Raw genomic sequence first — 27,880 nt, 5'->3', positions numbered from 1 at the left:
CCTGAAAACACAATCAGAGACATCACGAACTCTGATGCCTGGGAGGCAACACACAAACCATGAGTCTCTCTTGTTTCCACAGAACCTCCTAGTGGTCCCTCTAACTATGGAATCCCCAAAGACTAATGCTCTTCTCCTCTCCCCCTTCCCTTCTGAGCAACAGAGACAGATTCTGTGCCATAAACCTGTGCCCCATTACTTACTCCTGGTAAGTCCCCAACCCCCCAACAGTATCTGAAACAGTATACTTGTTGTTGAGGGGAATGGCCACAGGGGATCCCTGCACTGCCTGCTGGTTCCCATTCTGTCCCCAGACGGTAGCCTATCTGCACTTTTCTTGTACCTGAGGTGTGATTATCTCCCTGTAACTCCTCTGAATAACCCCTCCACCTCCCAGATGATCCAAACTTCATTCAGGTCCAGCTTCAGTTCCTTAACGCGGTTTTTCGAGGAGCTGGAGTTGGGTACACTTCCTGCAGACGAAGTCAGCAGGGACACTAAGGGTGACCCTTACCTCCCACATTCTGCAGGAGGAACAATCAACTGCCCTAACCTCCATCCCCACTATTCTAAATTGCCAAACAGACTTTAAGAAGATGGCTATGGGAAGGAAGCTGGGGGTTACCTTTGCAATGCAGAATGAACATTTCTTTAGCAGATGCAATCAGGACCTAAAGGCACTTAATGTGGTCCAGTCAGATCTGGATAAACCAATTGTCTGTCTTCTTTGTTCAAGTCTCTATCACTTGTATTCAAGTGAGTAAAGATGAGAGTTGTACAAGGGAAATGAACAGGACAAAAGTTTGTAACCTGCTCCTTGCCATTAAAGATATATCCACGATTAACATCTCACATTTTCAGCTCAGAGTTCTGCTTATTGACGCTTCAGATTTTTAAAAAAAGTAATTTAACATATTTTGGAATGTTATGTAACTTTTAAAAAATATTTCACCTGAACCATTCTCAACCCTCCATCCCCAGATTTCCTCCTTTGCTCAAATAAAAGCAAATTACTGTGGATGCTGGAATCTGAAACCAAAAGAGAAAATGCTGGAAAATCTCAGCAGGTCTGGGAGCATCTGTAAGGAGAGAAAAAAGCTGACGTTTCAAGTCTAACTGACCCTTTGTCAAAGCTTTGACAAATGATCAGTTAGATTCGACACATCAGCTCTTTTCTCTCCTTACAGATGCTGCCAGACCTGTTGAGATTTTCCAGCATTTTCTCTTTTGGTTCCTCCTTTGTTCCTTTGGTTCCTCTCCTCCTACCCACTGCCTGCTTCCCTGGTTCCTCAATGCTGCTGATTAGCAAGAATAATGAGCTGGAAGAGACGAAGCAGAAAGGAAAAAGTCAGGCAAGTAAGAATGCTTGGGGAGCAATGAAGAAGAATCAGAGAAATCATAGAAAACATTTCTATTACCAGTTATACCAGTTTAGAACAACAAAATATTTATCCACCTTTTAATCTTCAGGCAAGCAGCCTAAGATTTTGAGACAAACGTCTGCATTTGCAGCTGTCGGATGATTTTAGTGTTCATTACCTTTGTTAATCCTGAATCTTTTGTTGATGCAAATCTATGTAAATGGTCAAATAGGCAAAGTTCTCAAATTCACATTCCCTGTCACTTTAAGAATCACGACACAAAACTATCAGCAAGAATTAAACTGTATCAACAATGACACTTTGCAACTTCTTGATTGCAGCATGTCAGGTCACAGCAAGTAGTGGTTTTGCTGCATTCTTCAACAGCAGTAAACTTTTCAACATTCATCACTATTGAGAAAGGAAACGTCATGCTGCATAAAAGTTATCCTTCAGTGTTACTTTGGTCAGTACTGATGGAGTACATTTTAAAGCAGGAATTTTCTGACTTCTGCAGTTTGGCCCTGGTATTCGGTGGGAGCAGAGGCAGGCAAGGTTTAAAAATGCTGCACTGGTCATTGGGTCAGTTTCATAGAATCCGTACAGTTTGGAAACAGGCCCTTCAGCCCAACAAGTCCACACCAACCTTCCAAAGAGTATCCCATCCAGACCCATTGCCCTACCCTATTACTCTACATTTCCCCTATCTAATGAACGTAACCTACATGTCTCTGAACACTATGGTCAATTTAGTATGACCAATTCGCCCAACCTACATATCTTTGGACTGTTGGAGGAAACCGGAGCACCTGGAAGAAACCCACAGAGACACGAGAAGAATTTACAAACTCCACACAGACATTCGCCTGAGGGGGAATTGAACCTCGGTCCCTGGCACTGTGAAGCAGCAGTACTAACCACGGGCCATCATGCCATCTCTGCCACTCCTAGATCTGTCCATTTTTGTGGCCTGGCAGAATTTCAGGTTACCAAAGTACAAAAGCCAATGCCCAGCATGGCTCAAGAGCCTAAATAAGTCCAATAAAAGGTGATGCACTGGGATTTTCCAGTTAACCTCAAAGTTCCTGCACCAGCCAGGGCCCTTTTAGATGCCTTGAGATGGACACCTCAGGGATAACAGCCATAGACCATCCTGCAGGAGCACATCTTCCCATTTTACCTCACTTTCATGACCCCAGCAATGGGGTCTTGCTGCAAGAACCATTTTTCATTAAAAGGGTTAAAATAGTTGATGAGAGGGCAGCTCAATGTTTACATAATCTCTCTATTGAAGCAACCTCTCTTTTACCTATCTGCCATCACATCAAACTGGTGTCCTGTAATTATCCCTCCACTCTCAAGACCCCTACTACTGCACTTAGCTGAGTGAAGAATCTGTCTCCATGTCAATTAAAGAAGTTCCTCTAAGAAACTCCTAATGAATGGCTGTTTCCCCCTCTGCTGAGTTCAGGACCCAGAATCAGTACCAATGTCTGATCCTAATTCCATTGGGATTTTCCAGACCTTTATCTGTCATTCCCAGAATTCATGTCCTGCTTGGAGAAAATATATGATGATATAAGATGGGATGGTGGCTCAGTGGTTAGCACTGCTGTCTCACAGTGCCAGGGACCTGTATTTGATTCCACTCTTGAGTGACTGTAAGGAGTTTGCACGTTCTCCACATATCTGCGTGGGTTTCTGCACACATTCCAAAGAATTGCAGGTTAGGTGGATTGGCCAAAGCATCCAGGGATGTGTAGGTTGTGTGAGTTAGGTGGATGAACCATGGATATGCAGAGTTACATGAGGGGATGGCTCTGGGTAGAATGCTCTTCAGAGGGTTGGTGTGCACTCAATGGGCTGAGTGACCTGCTTCCACACTCTGGGGATTCTATGATTTTTATCTCAGTGATAGTGTCATCCAGGATCGAGGTATCAGGTTGCTTACACCAAATTGCATTGTTCACTGTTTGCATGTGGACACATTTGTGCAACAAGGGGTTAGGGGTTACCTTCTGCAACAAGGTAAATACTAGAGGTGAAATTCAAGACCAATTCCATTTTCAATTATATCACCATCTTCCAATGTTATACTAGTTTTGACTCAAATTTCTTACATCACGAATATACCATCCAATGCTGCTCAGTAACAGAACTGACAGATTTACCAATAAACAGATTGACCTGTATGCCCTTCACATTGACTTCACCATCAGTTACTTGAGAAAATTCAACAAAAGTAGCATCCTCCAATGTTGGTATAAAGAAGTATTCAGAGTAGACTAATGAGGTACAGTGTTTGATTTGTATGTAGGTCAAGTAAACAGCCAGGTTTTCCACTCATGATAAACACATCAGCTAAGACTGCTTGTTTGTTGCCTAGCTGTGAATAGAAAGTTTACTGTGCAGTGGAAGAAGTGTTTTGCACCAAATGGAAGTAATAGGAACAAAATATGATGGTGTTCACTTGAACTTCAGAATCAGCATGAATAAAATGGTGATTAGCTTCAAAATTAACACTCTGTGGGCATCCAGAATTAACGATAAGTTGATCGATAACCTTAAAAGTACATTATTATGTGACTACAGTTTATTAAATCACTTCTCTGCTGCTTTGATAACGTAAATAAAATATGCATCATCTCTATGTGAGATTCTGTTTGAATACAGTAATCAGCTGCAGGTTATTCTGTATGGAATGATTATGTTTCTGTGGATACATGGCTTTAACAACAAATTGTTTTTGCTGAGAGTTAAGGAGAGCAATAGGGGAAGAGACATAATTAACCATAATCAGGGATGATGCTTGGATTGTGCATGCAACAGGAATCCCATTCATGCAACTGGATGGAGTCCTAAGCTTGTCAGAAGCATTGAGTAGATCCAGCGAGAGGACACCTATTTAACACTAATCACTGATGAACTAGTCTTGCATTATCAATTGCAAACATGTTTTCTTTTAATGATTGCTGATGTACAGATTTACCACTAGATTTCATAGGTATTTCATATAAGAAACTCAAAAAATAAAGAAATTATAGAGATGTAGAGAAATAGACCCTTCGGTCCAGCTTGTCCATGCCGACCAGATATCCTAAATTAATCTACTCCCATTTGCCAGTGTTCCGCTCTCATCATTCTAAACCCTTCCTAAATGCCTTTCAAATGCCATTATTGTACCTGTCTCCACCACTTCCTCTGGCAGCTTATTTCATACCCGCACCACCCTCTGTGTGAAAACGTTGCCTCTTAGATCCCTTCTAAATCTTTCCCCTCTCACCTTAAACCTATGCCCCCTATCTTTGGACTCCCCTACCCTGGGAAAAAGGCTTTGGCTATTCACCTTATTCATGATTTTATCAACCTCTGTATGGCCACCCTCAGCCTCCGATGTTGCAGAGAAATAGCTCCAGCCTATTCAGCCCCTCCCTATAACTCTGAGTCCACAAACCAAACTGCACAAAGGTCATGACATTGTGCAGGACGGACTTTGGTTTTTGCTAGGTAATAACCAGTGCATAGATAGTTTCAATCCTAGTAATAACAAACAATTGGAGTATACCAGAGTAATGTTGCACCTTAGTTTGATATAGTTTGAATTGATGTTAATCTGAAATTGTTGCTTGGTTTCTACATCTGGTCTTTGGCATTTGCTTTGATCAATTGTTCTCGCTAACTCTAAAAACTAAAGTAATATTCACTCTTTATTTGGGGCCTATAAATGATTAAAGTTAAACAAAATACCTTCCATAAACTAATTTTGCATTTTACTAGGTGCATTCATATCATAACATTTTGCTTGTTGTCAATGTGTGTGTACACAACATGAATCTACAGTTGATTTCTTTTGTTGTTCATCCCAATCAAATCTGATGGCTTCTGGCATTTGCTTGGGAGTGAAATTAATAATTAAGTTAACTTTATTTTAGCCTGCATTACATGTTACACATTGTCAAGTATACCTTTTGATTGCTCTCTTCAGTTTGGGAAACCATCAGTGTCTTTTATGTAATATCAGTGATATCAAAACCTGTAATAGTATGCTGAAATGATTTTGCCCATTTCTGGCTCCAAATGCCTTTGTGCAATCATTTTTACATGTTAAGTGCAAGTATGTGAGTTAACCACACGACCTTAGTAGAACTGTCAAAAATGGACACCGATGTAAAAGAAAGATGACACTGGATGTATCACTGATTGGGACTTACGGTGGAGTCAAGTCTATATATTGTACAGCTTTAATGAATAATTGTACACGTCTTGGAGTAATTTTTCATGCCTCAAATATTATGCATAAATTTTTCATTAATGTTTTGAATTAGTGTCATGTCTAAAGTGTTCTGCTTGTTTAACCTACTACAAATGATGTTTAGTTTGACAGAAAATTCCCATTCTCTTCTCAGTACTTGGATGAAACTACGCTATAGCTTGGTCTAAAAGCAGATTTTGTTGCCCATACAAGTCACTCTACATGAGAAATATACAATGATGTTGCAATGACATATGCATCGCTCTGTAAAACAAATCTGTAGAATTCTACCTGATGTGATTGATGATGAGGTTAGTTGGAGGAATGAAAAAATCATCCACCCGATCAAACTGTTTGCCAACTGGTTGTGTATGGATTGTGTGATGGTCTCCAGTTCCACTTGCCTGAGTGATGACCTGCAAAAATAAGAGGCAGAATAATCAGTAGATCCACATAGCTATATTTCTGCAAGCTAAGGCTTGGATTTTCAATGTTCTTATCTCTAAACTCTAGCTTGTGACTTTGGTTTCTTCAGGCTGTTTTTTTTTCTTGACATAATTGTTTTCAAATATGTTTCCATATGTTTAAGTCATTGGTTGCAGTAAGTAGCACCCCTGCCTAATAGTGAAAATCTCTAGTTTCATGTCCTACTTCTGGACTTGATGGTCAAGGCATAATGTGGCCAAATAGATTACGCATCCATCTGTAATTCCTTCCAAAAGAGAACAATTTCAGAGAGTAAGGGTGGGAGGGGTTTCTAGTCAGTCAAGATTACTTCTCATGTGCCTCAACCTCTCTCAGAGAAAATCATTCCAAGTTCTATTTAGATTGTTGGTTTCTTTGTGGGGCATCACAAGTGAATCCCCTTGTCCCAAGCCAAGTTCATCTCCACATTCAAGAACATGTCCTCAAACTTGGTACCCAAAAGGCAACATAACCCTCGGTTATCCTGATCATGATTTAGACAACATTATCTATCCCACTAACTGTACCTTCTTAATCATTACTACATTGCTTGTTATTGCAACATTATTCCTTTTTTAGTATTGCCACTTGAACGGCATCCTGCAGCATGCTGCCATGGTCAGATTGTCTATTCAGCCTGTGCCATGCCTTCTCCTCATACACACTGGTCGCAAGTATCTCATACCTGTTTGTCAAAGTCAATGATTGAGATTCCTCCGTCATGACTTGCCTGACGGATAGTCAGAAACTTCTGCCCCTGAAGTTCTACCAAGTTTAAGTGATGTGACTGCTTCTAAGAAAAAGTAAATGCGTAAATCTACTCCTCCCTATTATTCACAAAGTCTGCAGTTCAGACTCCAGTTCAGCAACTGTGAGGTGATATCACTCAAGTTGCAGAAATTTACCTCAGATATGGTTATCTGGGACTGTAAAGCATTCCACAGATTCCTACATGTTGCAGTCAGAGTACACTACCATCACTATTATATTCTGTCTAATCTAATTGATTCAATTAATCAATTAATTATTAACTCACAACTAAAGTAACAGGTTGAAACAACTCCCCAGAGGCCGGTATATTGTCACCTAGTCACCCTTTAGTGAGTCCTTGACACTGATCCATTTTCCTCAGAGCCAGCTCTGAGAGTGAACAGGATGTTTGACACATTCATTTTCCCCACACTACCGCCTAACTGCGGTAGTGCTTATTTTTCCCCAGCACCCATGTTGTGTGTGTGCAGGTGTGAGACACAGTGAGAGACACAAGGTGTATGAGTCTTTACTCAATTTCCACCACCAGGAAGAAAGGAAAACACCGAGTGGCCATTGAGAAGCAGTGCCCTTTGTTTGACATTCTTATCTGTCAGCCAGGGGTGCATGATTGGATAAGATTAACAGCTCCAATCAGGGAACACATATTCTAGGAGGTCCACCTGATTGACCTTGTCCAAGGTCCCTCGCCCACTGAGTTCGAGGGCATAGGCCAGTTCTTTTTCTCGTATCTCCTCTTGGGGTGTTTCAGCTCTGGGTCACGATCCTCTGGTTTTGCCACTGATATGGGTGACGTGCACAGTAGCTCGTCTCTTGCGCGTGGAGTGTCTCGGAAGAAATTCATTCTCTTCATTAGGCACTTTCGTTGAAGTGGTGATGTCTGCTGTTTTCATCGCAGATTCCAAGATATATTCAATGCTCAATGGAAAGAGAGAACCAATGTATTCCAGAACAGTTGGAAAGGCTTTTGAGGAGCTGGGCACATTTTGCTCCTGCATTGTTAGCAAGTTTACAGTTTTCATATGGTCCACATGCTTATTCAGGTCCATTGCACCTACCTGAACGTTATACTTCACCCTGGACCTGACCTTGCCTCTTATGCATGCAAGACCATCCCCTTAGTTACTGCATCAAACATCATCTTCTGAAATAAACTGTCTCTCTCGCTTAACAGAGTCTTGTGTCCATCAATAGCATTTCTGATGCCATTTCCCCCATCCAATCAGGTCTGGGAAGATCGGATTTAACCTGGTGCAGTGCCTTCTCCCCATTACCAACTCTGCTGGAGCTATCCTGTAGTTGCATGAGGGATGGTCCTATAATCAAACAGGAACTAAGAAAGTTTGGTATCTAGTGAAGCTGTATGCTGTTTCTCTAAGTCCACCTTCAAAGTCTGGACAGCTTTATCTTCCAGAGCATTGGATGATGGATGGTATGGAGCTGTCCTAACATGTCAAGTACGAATCGACTTTAGGAAGCTCTGGAATTCCCTGCTGGTAAAAGATGGCATGATATCTGTGACTGCACTTCCAGGAGCCCCTGTATTGCAAAAGATGCATGCAGTATTTCTATTGTTGTCCTTGTGTTTGATGAATGAACTGTATGCATATCCAGCAGCTTTGAGTGAGCATCCAGAATGACTAAAAACATTGAGCCCATGAAAAGACCTGCATAGTCCACGTGTAACCGAGTCCCGGTTTACTCAGCCATTCCCCCCAATGCAGGGGAGCTGCTGGCTGTGATTTCTGTCCTTGATGGCATTCTGGGCAGTGACCCACCAATCCTGGCCAGCAGATATGACCTCTTGCCTACATCTTCATTTTGGAAACCCATGGATAATCCTTGTGGAGTTCAGCCAGTATCTGGTAGTGACTTTTGCAAATATGCTTCCTCCCCATGATAATATGTCAACCTCTGTGCTCTGGTTTCTCCGAAAAGGATTCAATTCTGGATGTGACGGCCCTTTGGTTTTCACCATCACCAACTGCTGTTTCCGTTTTGCCAAGCCTGGATCTTTCTGCATCCAATCTCTGATACTGTCAGCTCTGACCGGAAGTACATCCAAAATATTTAACACTACTGCAGACTCTTCCAGTGATGGTACCACCAGTGATGTATCTGCCAGTGGGAGGCAGCTCAATGCATCCACATTTGCTACTTCGCCTCTGGATGGTGTTCCAGCTTGTAATCATATGCACTTATTGTAAGAGCCCATTGTCTAATTCGACCTGAAGGTATGGGTTGTACTGCCTGGTCCTCTTTGAGTAGACTTAGCAGAGGTTTGTGGTTGGTTATTATTAGAAATGTATGCCTGTAAAGGTATTGGTGGAACTTCCTGACTCCAAGTATGACTGCCAAACCCTCCTTCTCTATCTAGGCATATTTGTGCTTTGCATTAGTCAAACTTCTGGATACATACAGTACTAGGCATTCCCCTCCATTGAGCCATCTATGAGCTAATACTACCCCGCCTGCACCACCCTTACAGACAGCGAGTTACAGATTCCCACCACCTTCTGGGTGAAAATCTCAAAACCAACCACTTTTACCACTGAGAAGAACAAGGTTAGCAGGTAATGGAATCATCACCATCTGATTTGGAAATATATTGCTGTTCTTCTTTGTCACTGGACAAGTATCTTGGAAATTCCATCCATAAGAGTACTATTAATGTCTCTACATTGCATCAAGAAGCTGGCTCACCATTACCTTTCTAAGAGATTGGCAATAAGTGCCAACCTTATGACAGCCACCGATTTCATGAATGAATGAAAGAAAGTGTCTTGAATAACTTTGTCCAAATTAATTAGGAACAATATGAATTCATAAGTAGGAGTCCGAGTAGGTCATTTGACTTCTCAACCCTGCTCTGCCATTTTGATAGGACCATGGTTGATCTGATTGTGGCCTCAACTCCATTTCCCTGTCTGCTCCCTATATCCTTCAGCTACCTTGTCAATCAGCAATCCATCTGACTCTGCCTTAACCACATTCAATGAACTTACCAGTATTGCTTTCTGGGTAAGGGAATGCCATAGATTCATGATCCCCAAAGAGAGAAAAAAAAATGCTCATTTCCATCTTAATTTGAAGACGCCTAATTTGAAACTGTGTCCTGTAGTTCTAGTCTCTACAAAAAGGACAAACATCCTTCTAGCATCCACCCTTGTCACGTCTGTTGAAAATCTTATGCTTTTCAATATGATCATATCATGGTTCTAAACTCCAATATATAAAGACCGAAGTGCCCAGCTGTTGCTCATAACACAATCATTTTATCTCAGGTACCAATCATGTGAACCTGTTCTGCACTTCTTACAATGAAATTGTATCCCTGTTTAAATAAGGCAAACGAATATTCAAACAAAAGCAAAATGTTGTGGATGTTGGAAAACTGAAACAAACACAGAGAATTTGATAAAGATAGTGAAGTAGTAATCAGGAAAGGACACAGTGTATAAACTTGTGTCAGTCTATAAGACAAAGGTTGTTATCAGAATGAAATGATGGAACTAAAGGCTTTGTATATGAATGTGCTCAGCATTCGAAACAAAATGGAAGAACAGCAGTACAGGAGAAGAGTAGGTTGGACAGGAGCAAGTGTACAGGAGGTAAGTGTGATGTATCATTATCCTTACTGTTTCTTTGCTTTGTTGTTTCTGTTTAATTTATCCTAACTTTGCTCATATGATCCCTTACTTCCATTATTCAGTTTAATACCTCTGTATTGGCCTAGTTAAATAATTCTCCAGAACATTTTATCAGCATGATTCCTGTGAAACTTACTCCAATGGTACAGCTCACATTTTTCAAAATATTAATGGCAGTGCTTCTGAATAGAAATCTATTCTTCCACACCAGTCTTTGAGTGCTGCATTTCATCTTCTGATCTTATTTTTTCTATGCCAATTTGCTCATGGTTCTGTTATAATCCAGAGATTATGTAATTTGGGTTCTGCTATCTTCCTGACAACCCATTATGATCCTGTATACCCCATTATCCTCCTTTATACACCCTTCTCCATACATACATTCTCTCCTGTCCATCCTGTTCTCCTATATAACCTACTTCCCCCCACCCTCGTATACTGCACTGTTACTGTACTCTTCTCTTCCTGTATACCCCACTCTCCTATACATCCTACTCTCCTCTTGAACACCACACTCTCCTCCTGTACATCCCATTCTCCTGTAAATGCCTGTCTTGTCTACTACACCCTCCTCTTTTGTGCATCCATCCCTCTTGTATACCCTATTGTACTCCTGTGTACCCTTCTCTCCCCTTGTACACCTCTCTTTCTTTTCCCCACTCTCCTAGACACCCTGTTCTGTATGCCCCATTGCTCCTTGTTGAGATGTCTTGCTCGTCATATTCACTCTTCTCCCTAAGGTTTCACTTTTCACAGCTCCCCTCTCCTTGCTGATGTCTCATTCTTTAGGCCACTCTCTCCCTTCTAAAAGACCGTTCTTTACGGCCTTGCTGTTCTCAATGAATGAATGTCTTTTGGTATCCTACTTTCCATGTCACCAGCTCCTCCACTTAGTAGGTTCATAACTTGTCTGAATGTGATCTTTACTCTACTTTCCAGGTTGCCCCACATGCACCATGTCTCCCTGAGCAATAAAAATCTGTACAGGAATATTACTTGCAAAGTTTGATAATCATTCATTTCAAGTCAGTGATCTTACCTTTTTCTACTCTAGTAAAGGAGGACATACTAACTCTCCCATACCTGCAAAGTAGGATTCCTTTTCCTTACATCCCCCCAGCTCAGGACCCAAACTTGGTCATGTGACTTGTCATATTGCAGTTTCACTGGGACAGGGTCAGTTGATACAGCCTAAAAAAATAAATGACAAGCAGTTACAGTTGGAATGAAATTTTTCTTAAGTAAATATTTGGAGAGACTGACATCCATTTTGAGGCGGTGAGCAACTGTATTTCAGTTATGTAGTTTTTTTTAGTCAACATATTCAGAAATGTCAATATGCACCTCAGGAGCAAGTGGGATTTGAATCCAGCTTTCTGGCTCAGAGGTAGGGAATACTACCACTGCACCACAAGAGCTCTTACACACAACCTAACAGCTAAAACAAAGGCAAGCAAAGTTTTACATTAGATCATGGTTTGTACCAAATTCTCTCTTCAAGAAGTAATTTTTTTTAAGTTTAAGTGATATTTTGTTATTGTTCAAATTTGATGAAGTAATGTAATAGTTTACAAAATCAAATTGTCCTAACTTCATGCCACAAGGTGGAGAACAAATGAAATCCTTTGTTCCGACATGGCATTCTGTACAACTTCCAATATTTAGGGTATTGTTTGTGTAAGATGCTTCACTCAATGACTTTGGGGTTGTATTCAATCCCAATGGAGGTGGGGTGCGAATAGACTTGAAACTAACTTAAAAAGAACAGGTTTACTACCAAAAACTTCCCTACAGTATTACACAAAGATTACACAATCCCTCTATTCAGTTGCCACCTCAAAAGAGTATCTTTCCTCCCACACTGATACGGCACTTTCACTTCGTACGACAGCTTCGCTTCTGCTCAATCTTGAGTCTGACTGCCACTTAAAGAGCAATGATATGGTGTGCATCAACTTCGATAAACAGGGGAAAGACTACCTAAATCAATTTGGTATTGGATTAATACAACTATCAGAGACTAGATTTTCATGCTGACAAACAAAATTAAAGACAAATTCATTCTGCTGAGATCGAAGGCATATTTAACCTTATAACCGTTCAAACATTGCTAATTCATCAGTTCAAATTACCTGTAACACTTTCTGGGATGGAATGTCAATGATAAGAAGCCGACTCTGTGTGGGTTGGGAGACATAGATGTACTTATCTCTTATGTTGACAGCTGAGGCCCAGACACATTGTTGAGTGGCTTCCTGTTCATTGCTTGGACAAATCTCTTCCTGTGAAAAATTAAAAGGTTTTGAACTTGGTGTTTGCATTATCACTTGAACAAAATAAATCTTCTGGTTACCTACTTAACCTCAATTTTGGAATTTTTCTTTCATTAGAGAAAGGGAAGACAAATTGTTACAATCAAGTTTAATTTGTTGCAATACAAGAAATTGTATGGCTTATATATTAAGCATCCTATGTGAAAAAGTAAGAATCTTTGGACAGCATGAGTAGATTAATATTAAACAATATGTATAACTGATACTGTATCTTTATTAATTAAAATATTCAGTTATATGCAATAAGTACATAAGTAGAACCCAAAGGGTTTTTACAAATACGTTAAGGACAAAGGCTAACGAGGGAGAGAATAGGACCCCTTAAAGATCAGCAAGGCAGCCTTTTTGTGGAGCCACAGGAGATGGGGGGGATATTAAATGTGTATTTTGCATCAGTGTTTATTGTGGAAAAGGAATTGGAAGATATAGAATTTAGGGAAATATGGTGACATCTTGAGAAATGACTGTATCACAGACGAGGAATTGCTGGATGTCTTGAATTGCTTAAAGGTGGATAAATCCCCAGGACCTGATCAGGTGTACCCTAAAACTCTGTGGGAAGCTGGGAAGTGATTGCTGGGCCGCTTGCTGAGATACTTGTATCATCGATAGTCACAGGTGAGGTGCTTGAATACTGGAGGTTGGCTAAAGTGGTGCCACTATTTCAGAAAGGGGGTAAGGAAAAACCAGGGAACTATAGACCAGTGAGTCTGATATCAGTGGTGGGCAAGTTGTTAGAGTGAATCCTAAGGGACAGGAGTTACACACATTTGGAAAGGCAAGGTCTATTTAGGGATAGTCAACATGGCTTTGTGCGTGGGAAATCATGTCTCACAAACTTGATTGAGTTTTTTGAAGAAGGAACAAAGAAAATTGATGAGTGCAGAGCAGTGGATGTGATCTATATAGACTTCAGTAAGGCGTTCGACAAGGTTCACCATGGGAGACTGATTAGCAAGGTTAGATCACATGGAATAGAGAGAGCACCAGCCATTTAGACACAGAATTGGCTCGAAGGTAGAAGACAGAAGGTGGTGATGGAGGGTTGCTTTTCAGACTGGAGGCCTGTGACCAGAGGAATGTCACAAGAATCGGTGCTAGGTCCACTACATTTCATTCATTTATATAAATGATTTGGATGTGACCATAAGAGGTTTAATTAGTAGCTTTGCAGATGACACCAAAATTAGAGGTGTAGTGGACAGCGAAGAAGGTTACCTCAGGTTACAATGGGATCTTGATCAGACGGGTCAATGGGCTGAGGAGTGGCAGATGGAGTTTAATTTAGATAAATGTGAGGTATTGCATTTTGGGAAAGCAAATCTTAGCAGGACTTATACACTTAATGGTAAGTTCCTAGGGAGTGTTGCTGAACAAAGACACCTTGGAATACAGATTCACACTCCTTGAAAGTAGAGTCACAGGTGGATAGGATAGCAAAGAAGGTGTTTGCTATGCTTTCCTTTATTGGTCAGAGTATTGAGTACAGGAGTTGGGAGGTCATGTTGTGGCTATACAGGACATTGGTTAGGCCACTGTTGGAATATTGCATAAAATTCTGGTGTCCTTCCTATGGGAAGGATTTTGTGAAACTTGAAAGGATTCAGACAAGATTTACAAGAATGTTGCCAGGGTTGGAGGATTTTAGCTCTAGGGAGAGGTTAAATAGGCTGGGGCTGTTTTCCCTGGAGCCTCAGAGGCTGAGGGGTGACCTCATAGAAGTTGATAAAAGCATGAAGGGCATGTATAGGATAAATAGACAACGTCTTTTCCCTGATGTGGGGAGTCCAAAACTAGACAGCATAGGTATAGGATGAGACGGCAAGATATAAAAGAGACCTAAGAGGCAACTTTTTCACACAGAATGTGGTGTGTGTATGGAATGAGTTGCCAGAGGAAGAGGTGGAGGCTGGAATAATTGCAACCTTTAAAAGACATCTGGATGGGTATATGAATAGGAAGGATTTGGAGTGATGTGGGCCTGGTGCTGGCAACTGAAACTAGATTGGAGTGGGATCTCTGGTCGGCATGGATGAGTTAGACCGAAGGATATGTTTCTGTGCTATACATCTCTATGTCTCTAAGTATATGGACTAGAGGTTGAAAGTTAGAACTCTAATTTATGAATTTATATATATGTTTTGAATTATTACTATTAATATAACCTAATAAGTAGATTGTGTACCATATATTACTGTTACACAATATAATCAAACTGTAATATTGCATAACATAGTGTGATAATTATAGATGCATATATGCATATATTAACTGCATATTTTGTCTGCTGCTTATTGATAATTATAAAAATCCTTGTAACTCTTTTCATTATAAAATGTTTAATCAATATTTCTTTAAAATAAGTCTTGCACTCCCAATAATCATGTAAATTTACAACATCTTTAATGTCTATACAGCAAATTAATATTTTCTGTGAAGTAATTTATTTTGGAAGCTTGTTTTTCTACAATAAATTATTAAGATGTGAGGGTCAGGTGTGTATTTTCAAGTCAATAGATTAATCTAGAATTGATTGTCAATTCCCTGATTTTGGCAAATAAACCATCAGCCAATTGCTACTGCACTTTAACATTAAAACAAAATAATTAATTGGTTTTCACAGTGAGCAGGAAATTTGGAATTAAATGAACTCCTTGAAGAGTTTAAGATGCAATAGGAAACAAATAATTAAGTGCAAAATATTCATGAGTACAACTATTCCCTGATTTAGGAGGCCGATAGTTAACTGATCTCATCGATGACAACAGTCGGAATCTCACAAGTGGAAATTTTGTATTCGAGTGTCTGATGAGAAACAAAAATCCAGTGTTATTAATCCTGCTGGAAATTGGTGAGTGTGGATGTCATCTGAGGGAATATGAACAGCTTGCTGTAAAACTTGCCACGGTAACATATTTTACTGTAACTATGCAGGTTCACACATGTAGAATGACCATTTGACCAAGGTCTGGTCTCCTTCCTATCGGAAAGATGTTTTGAAACTTGAATGGGTTCAGAAAAGATTTACAAGGATGTTGTCAGGGTTGGAGAATCTGAGCTGCAGGGAGAGGCTGAACAGGCTGGGGCTGTTTTCCCTGGAGCATCGGAGGCTGAGGGGTGACCTAATAGAGGTTTACAAAATTATGAGGGGCATGGATAGAATAAATATACAAAGTCTTTTCCCTGGGGTCGGGGAGTCCAGAACTAGAGGGTATAGGTTTAGGGTGAGAGGGGAAAGATATAAAAGAGACCTAAGGGGCAATTTTTTCACTCAGAGGGTGGTACGTGTATGGAATGAGCTGCCAGAGAATGTGGTGGAGGCTGGTACATTTACAACATTTAAGAGGCATTTGGACGGGTATACAAATAGTAAGGGTTTGGAGAGATATGAGCTGGGTGCTGGCAGGTAGGACTAGATTGGGTTGGGATATCTGGTCGGCATGGACAGGTTGGACTGAAGGGTCTATTTCCATGCTGTACATCTCTATGACTCTATGACTCTACTGGAAAGTTACGTCCACCCATTCAATTATATTCAACAATAGTGTCGGAGATGTCAGTAAATTAGAAAAATGAAGCTTTCTCATCTAAAATGGAATATTGCTAACAACATAATATATTAATCAAATTTTGTTGAAACTATCTTTCTGTTCTCACAGAAAATCAAATTAGATTGTTCTCAGTTTTTGGAAAATCAGGTATTATGCACTGCATGGATAGGTTTATGAATGATGTTCCTATCCACATCTTGGGAAACCCATCCTTCTGTTGCTCAATAAGGTTAAGAATTACTGACATCTCACCATTATACTATTGTCTTCGTGTAAGATAAGTGCTAAATTATGACAGGTTGGAGGCACTTTAAGATCAGGGTTTTATAAAATCATGGAGTGATTGAGTCATACAGTACAGAAATGGACCATTCAGTCCAACTCATCCGTGCTGACCAAGGTTCCCAAATGTACCTTTTCCCACTTGTTGCATTTGGCTCACATCCCTCTAAACCAACCTAATTCTGTACCCAGTCCCAATGTGTCTTAAATGTTGTAACTGTACCTATCTACCACTTCAGCTGGTAATTCATTCTGCGAATGAATCACTCTGTATGTGAAAATGTTGCTCTTCAGGTCCCTTTTAAATCTCTCTCCTCTCACCTTAAAAATACACCCTCTAGATTTGAACTCACCCACCCAAGGAAAAAGACCTTTGCTATTCACCTTATCTATGACCCTCATGACTTTATAAACCTTGGTAAATGTCACCCCTCACCCTTTTACACTGCAATGAAAGAAGTCCCAGCTATTCAGCCTCTGCTGAAAACTCAAAATCCCCCATCCTAGCAATATCCTAGTAAAGCTTTTCAGAAGCCTCTCTGAATCCTTCTAAAGGAGAGGGACCGGAATTGTACACAGTACTCCAGAAGAGTACTCCAATGTCCTATACAACCACAATATGACATCCCAACCACATGTCCACGAGTGTTGTCCCTTAGGTCTCTTTATTCAACTTCACTATCCAGGGTGCTACCATTAAATGTACAAGTCCTACCCTTGCTTGCTTTATCAAAATGCAATACTTTGCATTTATCCAAATTAATCTCCATCTGCCACTCCTTAGCCCATTGGCCCAATTAATCAATATCCCTTTGAAATCTTAGATAAACTCCTTCACTGTTGACTGTACCACCATTTTTGGTGTCATCTCTAAACTTACTATGTTCCCTAAATTCTTATCCAAATCATTTATATAAATGACAAACAAAAATAAACCCAACATGGATCCCCATGGAACATGGCTGGTCACAGGCATCCAGCGCGAAAAACAACCTCCACTATTATCTTCTGTATCCTACCTTCAAGCCAATTTTGTATCCAATTGGCATGATCTCACTGAATCCCATGTGATCTAACTTTACTAACTGATCTATCATGTGAAACCTTGTTAAAGGCTTTACTGAAGTACAAGTAAACAATATCTACCATTCTGCCGTGTATCTTTTTGATTACTTCCTCTAAAGATCTAATCAAGTTTGTGAGGCACATTTTCCCATGCACAAATTCATGCTGACTATACCGAATCAGTCCATGCCTCTCCAAATGCATGTAAATACAATCTCTCAGAGTCCCCTTCAACAAGTTGCCCAGCACTGATGTCAGACTCAGGCTTCTCCTTAAAGCCTTTCTTAAATAAAGGCAAGTTATTGGCCACTCTCCAGTCCTCTGGCACCTCACTCGTGGCTGTAGATAATAATACAAATTTCTCTGCTGAGGATCTTGCAATTTCTTCCTTGACATCCCACAGCATCCTAGAATATATTTGATCAGGTCCCAGAAATGTATCCGTCTTTATATCTTTTAAGACCTCCACCACTTCCTCTTCTGTAATGTGGACTATTTTTAAGACATCAATATTTCCATGTTCTCCAGCCTTCATTTCTTTCTCCGCAGTAAAAACTTACATGAAATATTCATTTAATATCTCTCCCATCTTCTGCGTTTCCACACATAGATGACCTTGTTGACCTTTAAGGGGCCTTATTCTCTCCCTAGTTGCTCTTTTGCTCTTAACGCACTTCTAGAATTTCTTTGGATTATCCTTAACCTTATCTATCAAGGCTATCTCATATGCCCTTTTTGCTGTCCTGACTTTGTTCTTAAGAATTCCCGTACATCTCTGAAAGTCTTCAAGAAATGGAGGTGCCGGTGTTGGACTGGGGTGGACAAAGTTAAAAATCACACAATACCAGGTTATAGTCCAACAGATTTAGTTTGAAGTATGAGCTTTCGGAGTGCTGCTTCTTCACCTGGTAGCAATCATGTATGGAATGAACTACCAGGGGAAGTAGAGGAGACTGACACAATCACAACATTTAAAAGGCAGCTAGATGTGTCAATGAATAGAAAGGGCTTAAAGAGATATGGGCCAAATGCTGACAAAGGGGAGTAGATTAATTTAGGATACCTGGTCAACAGCTATGATGTCCCAGTCTCATGTTCCCATACATGTCCTGAGTTCATCTCCCTTACCTTAAGACCCTTGCAAAGGACAGCAGCAATAGATGAGACAGAAGCCTGAGTAATATACAATGCCATTTGTTTTGAACGTTACAATGCCAATCTGCATTGCAGAAAACACTGATAGCTGATCAAATACAAGTCAAATATGACACAAATGAGAAAAGGCTAATGCTGGGGGGGCGGCCTGATCAACCTTTATGGTCAGGTGTGATTTAAGTGGAACAGGCACACTGTCAGAGCTAATCCACTATTTACAGTTCATTTAGCTGATCAGGAAATCAAATGGTGCACAGACTGATGCAAGCTTGCAGCAGCACTTTGAAAAGATTAGTCAGTAAAGCTGAACATTTCATGACATGGAGTGTACTAAGAGCACACTCAAGAGCAAGCTGTTAAAAGGAAAAAACAATGTTGAAATATTTGAAACTTACAAAGCTTGCAAGGATCCTATCATTGGCTTTGATTTGTCTTTGAATCTCACATCCTGTGGGCTGAATTATTGTGATTCCATCGTCAGAGAATACATAGAACATATTTCCAACACTAAGTCCTTGAAGACAAAACACAAAATGTTTAATTTGCACATTCTGTAAAATGAAATATATAGATGTTTTAGAAATATTATTGGTTGAATTCTTTGAAACACTTTTGAAATCAGTGCAAAGAAAAAGGAAAAGCAATGTTGAAGGCATAAGAAATGCAGCCTCCAAAGAAAAAGGAAATCGCGGAGATGTTTTTGTCACTTTAACAATTTTCTATGACAGGTCTCACTTGGCATCAGAAAGGCAGTAAAACAAATGCATACAGTGAATTTATGAGAAAATGCAATTGGGTCATTTTCCATCAGTGCATTCTCAAAGCATAACATTAACATACCCATTATACCTCAACGACAGGCTTTAGGAATGTTTGATTTGTCGTATTGAGCATCTGATAGTTTAACCCTTTTTTACAGCATTAAAACAAATGCATTAAGTATTTTTACATTGACTTCATATTTCACAATCCATATATTGGACATACTATGTCCTAGTTCTGTACTACGTATTTTGGGGCATTTATCTTATGATGTAGTGTTTCATGAAAAGGGGATAGATATTGGTAATTGAGTTCAGCAAATCTGGCTCATTAACCACATGATGTGGTGGATAGAAAGCTCTCCACATTGTAATACAAACTTTCTGACCTCCAAATCGAAGTTTCTGCTTTGTTCTTCTATCATATACAGCTCTGCACTGGCAGACTTAAATTGTATAAGATTGTTCTATGAGGTCTGTTTAGTGTAAAGTAAACTTTTTAATTTGAAGATTTTTTTTCCTCAAACTTGGGGAAATAGATGGATATAATCAGATGCAAGGAAATATATGAATAACCTGTGAAATAATGGTCAATTAGACATTTTCACTGAAGAAATGGTAAGAGTTAGCAACTGAAGTGTTGGCTGCTCCTGCTTATTGTGACAATGCTCAGTTGACTATATACAACACAGGTGACCAAATACTGACCTTTAGTTTGGAGTCCTCCTTTTATTAGACACAACAAATGGCTGCATGCTTTGCAGCCAGAATGCATTATCCTGACATTAACTTTTTCAATTTTCAACAGTTTAACCTTAATTTTGCAATTTATCTTTCATCAGGGATGGGGAAAGAAAAGGTTTACTTATCAAGTTAACTTATCAATAGTTAGTTGCAATCCAAAAAAATTTTATGGCTTATCTATTAACCGTACTATATGAAAAAAAAGGCATTATGAGTAGATTAATAGAAAATTCTGCATATAACTTGTATTGCCCACATAATATATTTTTATTATAACAAACATACGTGACTAGATTTTGGAATTCAGAACTCTAATTTATTGTTTTATATATATTTATGGATTGATTACTGTTAATACAAACTGATCATATGTAATATATGCATTGTGTAATATGTATTTACTGTCACACAATATAACTAAGCTGTAATATTGCATAATATACTCAGATAATTATATATTCATTCTCTACAGAATTATAGTATTTTTCTGTTGCTTATTGTTAATTATAAAAACTCATGTCTTGTATTTTTATTAGAAAAAGTTTTATCAGCATTTCCTTAAAATATGTCTTTCACTTTCAATAATCCTAGAAATTTACCACACCTTCAATGCCTATGAAGTATGGGAACCAAAAAATTAGTATTTTCTATGAAATAAATTTATTTTTAAAACTTGCTTTCTACAATGACTTACTAAAATGTAAGTGACAGATGTGTATCTTTAAATCAAAAAAGGTTTTAATCAGAATTCATTCTTGATTCTTTGAATTTGGCAAAAAAAATCCTTCAGACAATTTCTCCTGCACTTTATAATTAAAACAAAATCATTAAGTGACTGTCACAGTGACAGGAAATATGTAAATCCAATGAAACTCCTTGAAGAGCTTAAGATACAATAGGACACAAATAGCTAACTACAAAACATTTATGTCCCCTGATTCACTAGGCACATAGTTAGCTGATCTCATCCATGGCAGTCAAGGTCTGACAAGTGGTTGTTTTTGTCTTTAGATGTATGGCAAGAGAAAAAAATCCATAGTTATTAACATTAGTCACACTTTTCTGGGTATGATAAGAAGGCACACTGTTTTCTATGAGAATGATATTACAGCCAACTTGTCCCACACTTGCATTTACTTGTCCAAGAACAACACCATTTGAGGAGATGGATCTGAAACCCTGATTGATTTTATTTTCTTCAGTTTTTTGGGCCATTGAAACATTGTACAAGCCCTGTCCCAGCCCCGGGTGACATCAGCTAACAGTAAAGGTCAGGGACCACACTTGAAAGCTAAATATTTCTTTTTATTTTCTCTAGACTTGTTGTACTAGGACACAAATGGCGATGCCTACAACACCAATCAGACTGTGAACATGGTATGGACATTCTAAGCTCCAAAGACTTTGAATTAAATGGAAATAGTTTCTGAAAAATTTGGCAAACCTTTGGTTATCTGCAAGCATACAATGATATTATAAGGATGATTATTGTGTCAATTGCACATAATGATGTTTCTTTAGTACAGATGTTTTCCGTGTTAGGGAATTGTGGGGAAGTAGTTGGGAAGATTATTAGGCTGTGGAGCCACATCATTAGGCTGTTGAGGATAGTCCTGCAGCCACCAGCTGGTGGAGATTTGAACATAAACTGGCTCAGAAGCACAGATACCACCTAATAAACCACAAGACCTCTTACATAATACTATGTTAAAAAAACATGTGTGGCTCTTCCTTCAAAAAAGCTGCGAAAACTTAATTATACTGTAAACAGTATCCAATTATCATGTCAGAATCAATGTATAGACAAACATAGAATGTTTTGACGATTTTATTTATTATCTGGGGATCATAAAATGCTACTGGAAGGTGTTCCATTGTTCGCAGACTCAAAATAATCTGGAGTTTCTTGGTTTGTACTTTGAAAAGAGTAAGTAATATTGTGATGATGCTCTCAAAAAATACAGCCTGTCTCAGAGGTAGTGGGAATATTAGACTTAGAGGCACAGTATGGAGAAGGACCTGTTATTATAAGTAATAAATTGTGTTACAAACAGTGGACAAGCACATGATCACTATAACACAACAATGCACTGCAGTACCTTCCTCTCGCCACAGTATGTTTGCAACTGCAGCATCAGAGATTGGAGAAAGCCAGAAATTGATTTAAAAAAAAGGGAAAAATATGTCAAAAATTTTATTTAATTCACACATGCAAAACTGCTCATACTCATATATGTATATTCAGTAAAAAGACTAATTTTAACCATAAATACATTTAATTTTGTTTGTAACCCTTTTCTCCAATTGTTTAATTCTCCTCTTATCTTCCATTCATTGGAGGGGAGAAGTGGAAAATGGAAGTGGGTTCATTATTGTATACTAAAATTCTTTTCAGCTGGATCGAGATATCAGTAATGATCACCGTGGTGGCAATTCTTCCTCCAAAACTGCTTATTTTGGAAGTTGTTTTCAACAACATTGCTCACTATAGTGACGTGGCTTAAGTCCATTTTATCTGAACCAACGTTATTACACAACCTTTTATCAAATGTATCTGAAATGTAGGTGTGCATGTTAAATCATACTTTAATTATAAGCATTGTGAAAGAAGGTGCTGCATGTCGCCAGTTAGGTGATACTATATTGTTCGAGTTCTTGGGGTCACATGGTTTCCGATAAACTCTCAGTTCACAATAGCGTGGATGGAGTTTAAAGTGTAAGTTGAGTTGGTCTGTGATGCAAGGGTCTGATTTGAAAAAATGCGTCATATAGTAACTAAGAAAATCAGGTCCCAAATGATAGATGTCTATCGGCAACAAGTCTATTTATATACTCATTGCAATAAATAGCAACATATCTATTCATTAGCTTCTTTTTTAGCAACTATTATTGCTATACTTTCTTTCTATCCATATCTGCTGATAATTACAAAAATGAAATCCTACATTACTACAGAGACTTTATTCAAAAATACTTTATTGACTGTAAAGCACTTAGAGGAGCCTGGTGGTTCTAAAAGGCTATATAAATGTAGTCTTACTTTCTGAATTGCAAGTTTGTCATTGCTGAGTGAACAAAGGGGACAGAAAACTACCCATACATGAAGTTTCTACTTATAGAGAAACTACCTACAATGTCTTTATTGTATGATATTTTAAAACAAAGAGACACAAACGTGATTTAAAGGTTATAATTCATTTCAGTGTTTCAAGAGGGTAGCTGCCAGAGGAAGTGGTGGAGGCTGGTACAATTACAGCATTTAAAAAGCATCTGGATGGGCATATGAATGGGAAGGGTTTAGAAGGATATGAGCCATGTGCTGGCAAATGGAACTAGATTAGTTTATGATAACTGGTCAGCATGAACAAATTTGACTTAAGGGTCTGTTTCCATGCTGTACCTAAGAGACTCTGTGACTCTATGACATCCTACTGAATTATTCACAACTTCAGTGAAATTAAAGCCTTATAAATCATTCTCAAATGTTCACAGTATTAATATAAAATTGCCATAAAGCTTCAGGTAATTGACTTTTGTTGGTCAAATTCTTTTGATTTTATTGGAAATGAAATGTTCAGCCAGAGGATAATAAATAGACTGCCTTGGAGTTTGAAGTCTAGAGTCAGACTGTTGGAGCCATTGTCAATCTTCAAAGAGTTTTATAAAAGCCAGATTATCACACTGTGAGGAAACACGACAAAAAAGATAATTTACAAGATGTGAAGAAACAGAAATGTTAATTATTTTACAAAAAGAGATAACATCTTCATGAAAAATCTTGTCTTATTTCAGTCTAAAAGCCATGATGACATGAATCACATTGATACAACTTGTGTCACTATGTGTGACGATACGATTATAAAAATGATGCACAGTCTTCTTTGGCCCTTTCTAAAATTTGTGAAATGTATTTTCATGAAGATGGAATATTTTTAACCATGTGAAGCAAATAATGAAATACTCATGAAAATTAGAAAGAAGTGGGATCTGGCTAATGCAAATTACCCCAACACTCTGGAACCTCAATTAAAATTCAACCCAGACTGATGGAACGAAAGTCTCCTTTCACTGCTTATTTGAAAATGTCAAACGAGCCAAAATGTTCCCTCTTGCAACAAAAATGCATCAAATTAATTCTACCATTCTCAATATTATAGAATGATGCAGCACAAAAGAGGGTCATTCAACCCAATGTCCCATGTTGGCTCTTTAAGAGAGTCAACTACCTTAAATCTCTATTCTCTGGTTACTGGCTCTTTGTCATGGGAAACATTATTCTAATTTTGAATCTTTCTCCTTAATCTATTTCCATCTGGGAAGACCTCCAGCTTTTCTAATTTCTCCAAGAATCTTAAATTCTACACACACAGTTGAGGCATCCCTCCTGTAAATCTTCTCTACATTCTATCTGAGGCATTAGCATCCTTTCTAAATAATGCAGAATTTGGCAAAACACTATAGCTGGGGCTTTAGCAGTATAAAACCATAAATTTATTAATAGCCTTCTTTTCCTACATTCTTCAAACTTTTGTGTTCATAGCACCCCCTGCTTTCTCTGATCTTATTTTCCTGTTCATAGTGTACCATTTCATCATATTGCTGCTCTTCTTCTTATCAGTGCATGATTTCACATTTCTCCACATTAAACTCCTAAATGTCCACACCGCCGTTAAGTTGCTTATGTCCTTCTGATGACTATCACAGTCACATTACATTTCTGACTTTTGTGACTACTGTAAACTTTGAAATTTTGACTCTATATCCACATCCACATCATTATACACAAAATATAACAGCTATTCTAATAATACGGCATAGTGGCTCAGTGGCTAACACTGCTGCCTCATAGCACCAGGATCCCAGGTTTGATTCCAGCCTCAGGTGACTGTCTGTGTGGTGTTTGCACATTCTCCCTGTATCTGTGTGGGTTTCCTCCCACAGTCCAAAGATGTGGAGGTCATTAAAATTGACCATGGTAAGTTGTCCAGAGTGCATTAGTCAGAAGGAAATGGGTCCAGGTGGGTTACTCTTCGGAAGGCTAGTTGGGCCGAAGGGCTGTTTCCACACTGTAGGAGTCTAATCTAATCTAAATACTAACACCTGGGTTATATCATTATATATCTATTGCTCTCTAAAAAAAAGCATTCACTAATTTACTTTCTCTTGCTTAGACAACTTTTGTCACTTCCCCTGCGTTCTCTTCTTTCATCAACCTGGGATATTGCTTATTCAGTTCAGCTGACTTTTCTACTTTGAGCTCTGCAAACCCTTTAAGTACTTTGTCTTTTACCGTGACTTTAGTAGTATCCTCTACTTTGTTTATTATTCATTCATGGGAAGTGAGCATTGCGGTCTGGGCCAGCATTTATTGCCTGTCCTTTTTTTGTCTATGAGAAGGAGATGGTGAGCTGCATTCTTAAGTAGTTGGAATCTACGTGTAGCAGGTAGACCCACAATGCTCCTTTATTGATGCATTACTTATTTAATACCTAGGCCATGCCTTCTGCCTCCGCTAGAAAAAAATCCTGCTTGGTGTGGAATTGATCCAGCTTTTCTCTGACTGTATATTTTATGATTTATGTACATTACATATTTCTGTGATCCTTTTGAAGTCATCCACTAATCTATTGGCATTTTTATTGCCACCCATCCATTTTTAGTTCTTCTTTATAGTTTCTGTAATCATCTTGTGTTCTACATTATAAGACTCATATTGATCCTATTCTGTTTTAATTTAATCTCTACATCTCAGGTATTTAAGAAATTAAAAGTTGTAGATGGTCTTCCTTTCACACTTGCCTGTCTTTTAATAGCATTGTCCAAGCAACTGCTTAAAAATAATTCAAAGGAAATTTTTGATTGAGATAAAATTAAGGGTGTCAAAAAAAAACAATTGCAATTTACCATGAGGAAGCTATAAGCCATATAATAATTTATCTCATAAAACACTCTTTAATTAAATTCTACTGCAGCCAAAGTTAAATGAAAAGCCTAGAGGCATAACACACAGCAAGGACACAAAAGCAATATACAGAGCTGTAACATAATATATAAAAACATAACTGGCACTTTGTTTTAATTATGAGCTTAAAATTTCATTTTTCTAGATTTTCTCACATATGTAGAAAAACGTTCGCTCTATTTATTGGAATTTTCTGCAGACCTGGTAACTTGTGAATATAACATCTGACCAACTGGATTAGTGTTAACTCCACTGAGTTACTCAATTTAATATTAACAACAACATGAAGTTATATAACACTGTAAATGTGCAAAGATGTCCTAAAGCACATCAAAGAGTGTGATTAGAGAAAAAAAGAATTCTGAACCAAATAAACAAACATTAGGAAATGTGACCAAAGATTGGTCAAAGAAGGAAACATTTTAAAAAAATCATTGATGGGATTTGTCCCTGCTGGCTAGGTTAGCACTTATTGTCCATTCCAAATTGCCCTTGATTTTGGTACAACAAATAAAGATAGGGCTTATATAATTAATGGTACGGCCTTGGTAGTGTTGTAGAACAGGGGGACCTATGCAGATATATAATTCTTTGAAGTTTGCATCATGCATGGACAGGTGATTAAAAGCGTGTTTGGCACATTTGCCTTTATTGCTCAGTCCTTTGAGTATAGACAGTTCTTCTATGTGCAACCCTGCATTATAGAAAAATCGGCCTTTAGAAGCAGCACTCAAAGTGTTGGCAATGTAAGTTTAAAAGTTTACACTTTAGAAACAATGTCAACAGTTCATCAATCGGGTTATTTTGAATTCACATTAACAAAACATGCATTACAGCAGAACGACCTGTATAGGAGTTGGGAAGACATGTTGAGGTGAGGCCTCTTCTGGAATACTGTGTCCAGTTCTGGTCATCCAGTTATAGGAAGGATATGATCAAGATGAAGAGGTTTCAGAAGAGATTTCTCAGGATGTTGCTGGGTATGCAAACTCTGAGTTATAAAGAAAGTCTGGATAGTCTGGGACTTTTTAAACTGGAGATTGGGAGATGATCTCACAGAAGTTTATAAAATAATGAGAGGTATCAATGGAGTTACTGGTAGTTGTCTTTTCCCTAGGATGGGGGATTTCAAAACCAGGGGCACATTTTTAAGTTGAGAGGAGAGAGATTTTAAAAAGACCTAAGAGGCAATTTTTTTTACATCGAGGGTGGTTCGTGTGTGGAATGATCTTCCTGAGAAAGTGGTGGATGCAGGTACAATTACAATGTTTAAAAGACATTTGGGTCGATACATGAAAAGGAACAGTTTGGAGGGATATGGGCCAGGTAGGACTAGTTTGGTTTGGGATTATATTTGGCATGGACTGGTTGGACCAAAGGGACTGTATATCTTGCATGGTGAATTAAATTGGTTAAATATTGACATCTGTGATGTTGGAGGGAGCAGGAGGAGGGTGGGATGGATCATCCATTTGATACATCTGGCTGAAGTTAGATGCAAACACCTTGTCTTGTGCATTGATGCGCT

The 27,880-nt window shown here is 38.7% G+C and overlaps 1 protein-coding gene across 1 annotated transcript in view; it reads right to left on the bottom strand.

Moving 5' to 3' along the window:
* The window catches only part of LOC132823080 (follistatin-related protein 5-like), a 377,005-nt gene that overhangs the window by 6,744 nt on the left and 342,381 nt on the right, over window positions 1-27,880 (bottom strand). Inside the window, exons 10-14 of the mRNA XM_060836620.1 lie at window positions 22,490-22,516; window positions 19,281-19,399; window positions 12,632-12,781; window positions 11,583-11,690; window positions 5,905-6,029 (exon numbers count right to left, since the gene is read on the bottom strand). Of these exons, the coding sequence (XP_060692603.1) occupies window positions 5,905-6,029; window positions 11,583-11,690; window positions 12,632-12,781; window positions 19,281-19,399; window positions 22,490-22,516 (529 nt within the window). The remainder of the gene's footprint in view (window positions 1-5,904; window positions 6,030-11,582; window positions 11,691-12,631; window positions 12,782-19,280; window positions 19,400-22,489; window positions 22,517-27,880) is intronic.

Source organism: Hemiscyllium ocellatum, chromosome 16 (assembly GCF_020745735.1).
Source record: "Hemiscyllium ocellatum isolate sHemOce1 chromosome 16, sHemOce1.pat.X.cur, whole genome shotgun sequence".
In the NCBI taxonomy this organism is placed as follows: Eukaryota; Metazoa; Chordata; class Chondrichthyes; order Orectolobiformes; family Hemiscylliidae; genus Hemiscyllium; species Hemiscyllium ocellatum.
The sequence above is the reverse complement of the archived record's forward strand: the minus strand, read 5'-3'. Positions and strand labels throughout refer to the sequence as shown.